General features: G+C 33.7%; 1 protein-coding gene across 1 annotated transcript in view; it reads right to left on the reverse strand.

Annotated features, from left to right (window-relative positions):
* Positions 1-1,748: 1,748 nt before the first annotated feature.
* Positions 1,749-9,429, reverse strand: part of LOC107709911 (uncharacterized) — a 12,298-nt gene continuing 4,617 nt past the window's right edge. The window contains exon 2 of the mRNA XM_016514579.1: positions 1,749-2,525. Coding sequence (XP_016370065.1) covers positions 1,749-2,525 — 777 coding nt within the window. The remainder of the gene's footprint in view (positions 2,526-9,429) is intronic.

Genomic DNA, 9,429 nt, shown 5'->3' on the forward strand with positions numbered 1-9,429 from the left:
ACATGATTTCTCGACTGCCACAAATACTGCCTAAACAAAATACTGCACTTTTTATTCTACCAATATTTAAATTGGCCTTTGAACTTGGCTTTATTGCATGTCAAAAAAAAAGCCTTCCCTTGCCAAAGCACTGACAGAACACAAAAACAAAAACTGGATCCTATTGCAAGAAACAAAACGAATCCACGTCCAGGCGCTCACATAGCAGGCAAAATATAAAAAAAGCCTTTATTGTGCGACATGTTAAAAGACACCAACGCATATCAGCCCAAACAGGCCTTCTCAGGGTGTTAGACAATAGAGAATGAGAACTAGTTAAATAGATACACCTGTGACTACATTTTCAAAATCTAACCACTAGATGCCTCTTAGGAGACAAAATACAAATTCACATTTCGAAGTTTGCAGAGGATTTCGACGAGTGAGTTGCTGATATTATGCACATGTGTTTGTATCACTGAGGACTTGAATGAGCCTGATGCACAATACAGGTTTCTTTAATAACAAACAAAACATGCTGGAAATATGCTTATGACTAGTTTTATTAAATAGGCCTATATTTTTATTAACACGTGGAAAAACCTGAACCTTTTTATGGTTTATTGTGCATGCAGATCATATTTTAGGTTCTTGAGCTAAATCAATGAGTTTATAAATCATGTTGATTATTTCTTTACTCTTTTTCTTTCTATATACATTAAACATGTAGAAAATAATCTGTTTGTGCATAAATGTGTGCTGTAGGTGTGAAACTTATCCAAGATGTAGGCTACTCAGTATTGGTCAGTCTTATGCAGAGCCTGGCATGATTGTGACAGCACTGATCTATATCAATTCTCCATTACAAATAATTCTCCATTATTTGTTTTTATGATAAATGTCATTTATTTGTTTGAAAAAACATTGTTTTAACGACATGTTTTATTGTTACAAAAGCATATATCTTTTAAATGACACTATCTCATTATTAAGACATCATTTTTGTAAAAGAAATACAAAATTAAATTAAAGTATTGTGTAAAGCGCTACACAAATAAATGTGAGTTGAAATTATGAATAATTTCTCGGGCTGAATATCAAGCGTGGGGCATCTGTTGAGGAGTGTAAGTGCAGGGAGGGCTCGGTGCACACGTCACAGACACTGATTGAATTATTACTCGTTAAAATCACATCATTGTTCTTCAAGCTTTGCGTAGTGTGTGTGTGTTTATGTGAGTCTACACTCATAAAATGTCAGAGATGTGTTTTTACTGGAAACAAATCATACTACAGTACTTTGTGTAAGAATTTGCAAATATATTATAGGTTCATAGATGTTTTTATTGAGCCTTTTGCTTTTGCATACAAATCATCAGGGAAAAATACATTTAAAGCTGGTGTTAATTTGAGAAACATGTATGAGAGACTTTGTTAGAAAGTTTGTTGGTTTTGTAAGTAATGCAAGCACAATCAACTTTGCAAAGTCATACTTTAGTATTAATTGTAATAAGCACTTTAAACCATCCACTGTCTACAGTTTCTGCAACAATAATCCCAGTTGCCTTCTCTATCTGTGAAGCACCACAGGTAATCTTTATTATGGTAGTCACAGAGGTGATCAGGCCTGCAGGTTTTGTGATTAACAGATGAATAGCAATCATTAGAAGTACAGCACATAATTGCCTTCATCATCCGTGTAGCACCATGGCTTGTATTTACAACATTTGGCACAGGCGTGATTGCCGCGGCACTACTTTCCATTTATAGCTTTACTGCGCCTCAGTGCAGTAATCCCAGTCATCTTTAATGTAACCAAGGCTAGTCTTACACCAGTAGTAGTCATAGCCATATGTGGCACAGGGGTGATCATACAAGCACATCTGTCCATTATCAGTGAGGCTGATGCCTGGGCTTTTATTAATTAATTTCTGAAACATGCCATGAACTTTATTATTGTCACCAAAACAATAATCAACAAAAATCTCAATTGACTGCTGGGTCCATGAGAGCTCACTGTAGAGCCCGCTGAGCTGATCATTCAGGTCTGAGACACTCATCAGGCGTATATCAGGCTCTTCTGGGTGGTTTCTTCCAATGTAGCCAAAGGATAAGGACTTACTGTCATCAGTGTCGTGTTCATAACAGACAGCCGTCCAGATGTGAGAGGGCACTGACACCCTAAAACGATCTCCAGGGGTTCCCCTCTGTGGTATCCGTACATTGGGATCAGGTACTGTACCTGTGACAATGAAAGCTGTTGAAAAAGCACGATCCCTGTCAAGCATGCCTTTTAAGAAACTCCTCAGCGTGCTCTCCCAGTTCCTCCAGTGGACACGGTTGAAACGCTCTTTCATAGGTGCAGCGTTGGTCAGTGTGAATGTCGCTTTACGGCCATCACCGCATTGGAAGCAGCTGGGGTTCAGGTGTCCACGATCATATCCCGTGCCCCTGTAGTAACTGCTGATGGCTTGATTTTCTTTATAAAGGTTTTGAGTAACTTGATCCTCACGGACCATATGAGCAGTTTGGGATCGAGGATGGGAAATCTGCAGAAGAAATATTATGTTAGATGGTCATTTGATGTTTTATCGCTTGTAAGAAAATACTTTTGAGGGTTTTTTCCCCCTTAGTTTCATAAGGTGTATTTTTCATACTGTTTGCAATGACAAAACAGAAAGTAATTTAATTACGAAATAAATGTAACTATAATCAGTTACAGTTAATAAGAAATTTTTTTTAATTTAATTACAATTACAAAGGGGGTTACATCTGAATATTTACATACACATACAGATTTAATTGATTTCTTTCCCAAATTGCACTGCATGAGCATTTTACAGTTTCTTTTGAGAAAACTATCATCATATCATATACAAACAGACACCAATTGTTTTAGGACACAATAGGACACATGCGTATTTGATAACTTTTATTTCCTATTTGTTTGATGTGTATGCTTTATTTGTGACAAAATAATATGATTCTCATTGCATTTATATATTAGTAAAGAACTTTGAATTAAGCTTCACTTTATAACAGTAAATGTGTGAACCATTTATATTATGGCTGTTGATATTTATACAGTTGACATGATGATCACCTGCATTTCATGGCTTTGATTACATTTGTTTTCAGATGTACAGTGACTAAGTAACATAAACAAAAAATGTATCTAAGAAAAATCATGTCATCTTTTTTCACTACTACAAAAAGGAGAAACTTTTAAGGAAAGGAGGAAGAATTAAAAACCTAAAATGATCTGGCTGCATTAGACTCAGATGTGTGTTTATAGTTGCATAAATCATTTGATATCTCGTTTGAGGGGTTTAAACATGTTTAAACATTCATTGAAATGCAAGAACAGTTGCTCAACCAAAGTTTGTGGACATCAAATTACAAATCTGATGATTACTGTACTTAAAGACAATGTATTGTCAGCTCTTCCCATATTGTCTTCTTAGGAAAATGTGCTGTTTTATTAAATCAATTGACTATTACTTTTGAAAACATTTAATGAACATATGTTTAGAACTTGAGAAATGAACCTTTAAGCTAGAAAAAAAATACCACAGAGGGAGGGGAAACAAGTTGGACCTGTTTCACGGTCAGTGTGATCTGTTTGTTTCATGTTAAAACAAAACCTTAAGCTACAAAAACACTTAATGAATCAATCCTGTCATTATTGAACTCAGAACAGCTTCATATCATTCAAGAGCTGAAGAGATTAAAATTGACCTGTGCAGGTTTGTATATTGTTGTCCGGATTGCTGTCACTATTCATAAAAACTGTCAATGCAGTGAAACTTGTGAAAAAGACTTGTGAGCCAGAACTCACGCAGTGTTTCTCTTTAAACATAACGATGGGTTGGTTTAAGTGTTGATTTAGGAATCAGAGGTCAGGTTAGGAGAGATTTTTTTTTTTTAAAGGGAGTCTATGAGATGAGCCCAATAATGTACAGTAGCCTCTACAGTCTGTGTTTCAGGTCATTTTACCTTTACAGAACAGTTTTTGCAGGAGATTTTGTAATTAACCAAGAGATAACTCAGGAATTGGTTTGACTAAAAACACCTGATGGGGGACAAAGACCATTGAACACATGCTGACTCCATAATTTTCAGCTTTAAAGTTTCCCAATAAAATCATAAAGCTAACTGTCCCAGCTACCAGGTTATGTTCAGTTTAAAACACTCCCCTTTTGTCACATTATAGTAGCAGTTTAAAGTGAAAGTGAAACCACACAATCACATTTGTATTTATTTTCTTCAGAAATCCCTGTTCATAAACATTTATTTTAATAGCATAAAACAGGATTTGTTTCAGGGTTTTTTGTAAAAGTTATTTGCACATTCATGTGTCAGCATGTCATTTGAGTTGTTAATCAAACTGTATGTCATTAACAGTTGTCTTTTGTCAGACCCACAACACTTTAGGGTGATTTTTGAAAAAGATCCACTGGAAGACTATCAAACACACGTATCTGTTCTTCTCACTGAAATGAAAATGCCTGGTGGAGGAGGTATGACATGTATTCATATACTTACACTTTGTCTAGACATTAAATCATTGCTTATTTAAAAAAACAAAACAGATATTTGTCATTAGGGTAAAGACAGAAAGAAAATCACTCAATTTCACATCCTGCTAATGTGAGACTAACTGTTTATATATTTGCATAAAGTATATAGTTTTATATAAATATTAACACAAACTAATGCATCTGACACTGTTGTGAAATTCACTGAACTCCTGAAAATAATATTTTTTGTCTTTGTGTTTAAATTAGTCTTTTTATCTCACAGGTCCTAATCCACCTGATGAAGGATTTCCCAGGTCTAAATACATGGAAATAATATATTTGAATGTGTAAATGTGTCAGACTCACTAAATTCAATAAAAATAAGAGTTTACTATTTCACATATTGCTTAATCGATGGAGAAACATACAAATCATACACAGAAAATATTATAACTACAGCACAACTGATGTACAACACAGTTTTTTTTATAAAAAAGCATACCAAAAATACTTTTGTATTTAGTGAATGTTTACATTTATTTGTTTAGTGTACACTTTAATCCAACATGACTTACAAAAGAGGAATATAACAAAGTGATTGATTTCAACACAAGAGTCTGTTGATATTGAAACACTGTTACAAGATGGTAATCAATATAAAGATGATCAATTCCATAATATTGAAAATAGTAGGTTAAATTTTTAGCAACAAAATGAATCTCCACATTCACAATCAATACAACAAAAAAGTTTCATTAATATATGCAGCATCATTCATGGATCTGCCTTCATAAATGCATATTTGCAACAAATGTATGTCAATAATGATATTCATATGACTGATCAGCATTGAGTGTGTCCAGCTGAAGAAGAATTTTTATTAAATTGACTTCAAATTAATAAATAATTTTAATAATTTTTGTGTATCAGTCCACATTGGAATCATGATCAGATTGTTTGTAATGAAGCGGAGCAGTGAATTGATGTGATTTGATGTGTTGAAGCTGAAGTTTCTCCTCATTTAAACCACCACTAAGTGCTTTTGCTCCTGATGTTCGTCTGCGTGAGAGAGTTTTGCCAAATGTATGGATGCCTTGAGCTTTAGCGGCCTGCAGTTATTCAGAGGGTTGATGCATGATGGGATTGAATGGACTGATCGTCATACTCGCTGGTTCAGTTCAACAACAGGTCAGACTCTTTAACTAGACTAACCTGTCAGTTATTACCTGCTTCAATTAAACTTCATTAAGACCTAAACACATTGCATGTATTGTGTCTGTTTTGAAATAAATAGACTAAATATTTATGGGAGATGTAAATTACTCTTGAAATCAAACATGATGCTGATGGGAGTGTGCACACTGAAAATACAACATCAGTGTCAGATCACTGTGACGTCTACAGAGAAAGAAAAGAAAAAAGATGATAAATTGGAATGGAAAAATTTAAATGTATATCTTATAAATGTATATTTAAAAAATGTATAATCTTGAATGGAATATAAATTGCTTCAGATAAAAGCATCTGCCAATAAATACATAAAAATAAAATAATCAAATGAAGTATCTTGAATGCAGTGTATGTTGCTGCTGAGAAAGGCATCTGCCAAATGCATAAATAAATATAAAATAATATTAGATTAAGTTAAATTAATAAATTAAGATGTTTTGTTTTGGGGAAAACACTGGAATCTATGGAAGAGACAGATTTAAAATGAGGAACAAGTCAACCATTTAGTAAGAAGCTGAGCTGCTAGTATTTCTAAACTCAACTAGTCCTGTGTTTCTGTACCTTCCTTCTGTTTTAATCTGTCTCTCTCAGAGAAACTGCTCAAAGTGCCTGTGAAACACAAGAATGATGCCTGACGTCAAATTTATGTGCTTTCATTGACACATATTCTCCTTATTTCACAGAGAGATGGTGTGCTTATGTTTAAATAGATGACTAATGTTTCAGATGCATGTGCTGCTGCTGTGTTTATACCAGACAAACGTCTGGACGTTCACCAAAAAGATTTACTGTTTTATTGTCACAGGTGTTAAAAACAGTAAAACAGTGTTAGAGTTAAGTCAAGCTAAATCATCTGCCAAATAAATAAAATAAAATAAAATAACATTTATATAACTAAAATAAAATAAGGTTAAACAAATGCATACCTTGAGTTGCTTTGGATAAAACAAAACAAAACAAAATATAAAATTTAAATAGCTAAAATAAAATAAGGTAAAACAAATGCATACTTTGAATGCACTGTAAGTCGCTTTGGATAAAATAAAATAAAATAAAATTATTTATTTCATTGAATCCTTCCAACTGATCATTTCAAATCTTTGATACGATGAATCGTTTGTCATAAATCATTCATCATAATCTGTTCACAAAAGGCCTGTGTAGCATGTTTAATATATTAAAATATTTTAGTAAAATTAAAAAACAATTATTAATCAGGATAATAAAACAATAACCAATAACGCATTTTCACTGTATTTGATTGTTTGGTTGAAATGATGTTGACAAAAATCACCCCAGTAAATCATCACTTTAATTTTCTCCAAAACTATACAGTAAAATGACTTGACAATTGATACAGTAATAATCAGGTTCACTCTGAACAGGAATTAATTGGAAGAATTAGCAAACTTGCATAGGAAAGATTTGTATGTTTGTGACAACTATACAGTAAAATGACTTGGAAATGAACACAGTAACAGCCAGGGTTACTGTAAAAAGAAATAAATTGAAAGAATGAGCAAACCTATAAAGGGAAGATTTAATTATTTTATTTGACCCTCTAGCACGCTCTATTCTAATTCTATTCTTTTAAAAAAAACTTGCCCCTTTTAGACTTGCACTCTATTCATTTACTAACTGCTTGTTTTCTTTAAAAAAAACTAGCACTAGCTTTTCTATTCTTTCTATTTGTTTTCTTTTTATTTATTATATAATTAACAAAAAGCAAAAAAAAAGGCCTCTAACACTAGCTTCTTTATTATTTTTGTATTCTGTGTTTTCTTTTTATTTATTATAAAAAAAAAACTACCTAAAAAAACTGTGTACTGCGTTAAGCTAACTGAGACTTGTTATAGCACTTGCATTAACTGACAGACAAAATAAGTAAACTTGTGTGTAGCTTCAAGTTTAACTTGGGCTTGAAAACAACTTAGTTTTTAGGACAGAGCAATTATTTATGCGACTCAGCAGCAGGGACATTATAGAGACTCTGCTGCTGATGACGTAGCTCTGCCCCGCAACATCATGTGCGCAATGAGTGATGCAACAGCCAATGGGAGTTTTCCCAATGTATGCATGAATTTAACTAATTATTTTAACTCCGTTACATATAGACTATTATATATATATATAGCCTATTAATATTAATAAATGTACAATACAAATGTTAATAAAAAAAAATTGTACTCACAAACATTAAAATCATGTTCAATCAAAAAAAAAAATAAATAAATAAAATAAAATCCTGAAATTGTATTTTTTATGTCCTATGGAAGCCCGTTTCCGCCACTGAATAAAAAATTAAAAAAAGGTCATTGCGACTTTTTATCTAACAATTATGACTTTTTTTCACAGAATTGCGAGATATAAACTCACAATTGCGAGTTAAAGTCCAATTCTGAGGGGGGAAAAAGACTATGTTCTCGGAATTGCAGTTTATATCACGCAATTCTGAGAAAAAAAGCCAGAATTGTGAGATAAAAAGTCGCAATTATCTCTTTTATTTTTTATTCAGTGGCGGAAACTAGGCTTCCATAATGTCCTGATGGAAAACAGCAATAAATTAATATTCCGATGTCACCTTATGGTCTTTTAGGGTTAAATTGTATGTTATGCAGTACTATGTTGGGTCCGTGTATTTTCTGACCAGTTGCCAGGCCAGATATAATTTCACCTACTGTACAATTATTCCGCTTTCTGGCTTTTTAACCTTTCCAGGTTGTGTTCAGCTGTAACACACGCCCATTTGTCACATACAGTTTAAAGTGAAAGTGAAACCGAACAGGCTTGGACCCGGAAACCTCGCCACGTCTAAACAAGCGAATTTGATCTCACAGCAAGCTAACGATTGTTTTCTTTTTTTCTGCTAAAAACATTCAGAATGGTGTTTCAGGTCCTCATAAACTTTAATGACAAGAAGAATAAACCATTAATAGTGGCAGATTCAGAGGTGGAGTTTAACAACACCACAATCCTAGAACTGAAGCAGAAAATAAAATCCAAGATTGCTGGAGCACCTGGTAGGTGGAAAAGCATCTTGTAAAAATCCTGTTGCTATTTTAGTATAGTATGACTTAAACTCAATTTAAAGTGCAGAGACCTTTTCTTGCAATAATCTGTTCATAAACACGATTTTTTCCCCCAGGGATTCAAGTCTAAATTATTTTGATATTTATATGTTCACGTGTCATTTGAGTTGTTCATCAAACTGAATGTCATTGATGGTTTTCTTTTGTTAGACCCAGCCGATGCAAGGGTGATTTTCGGAAAAGATCCACTGGAAGACCATCACACTCTTCAGTTTTATAAAATTAAACATTTAAGTGTTCTTCTCATTGTGATGAAAATGCCTGGTGGTGGAGGTATGATGTTTTCATATGCTTAAACACTGTTAAGACATTAAATCATGCAATTTGTCATTACAGCAACAATATTAATAGTACACAATACCAAATTTAAAGTATAAGATAGATTAGTGCATACTAAAATGAATAGTAAGTAAGTATGCCTACTAGGCAGGGCCAGGGCACCTATGGTTTCTGGGGCCCCTGAACAGCGTATTGACTTGTGTTCCAGGGGTGGGGAGTTTGTCATCAGCCGTTACTGCGTCCCTGGGTAGGGTATTAGGATTGCCACCTTCAGCAAGGCAAAATAAGGGACACCCATTCACCCTCCCCCCCCCAAAAAAAAAAATAAATTAATT

The sequence above is a fragment of the Sinocyclocheilus rhinocerous genome, unplaced genomic scaffold (assembly GCF_001515625.1).
Source record: "Sinocyclocheilus rhinocerous isolate Xijiao unplaced genomic scaffold, SAMN03320098_v1.1 scaffold2945, whole genome shotgun sequence".
In the NCBI taxonomy this organism is placed as follows: Eukaryota; Metazoa; Chordata; class Actinopteri; order Cypriniformes; family Cyprinidae; genus Sinocyclocheilus; species Sinocyclocheilus rhinocerous.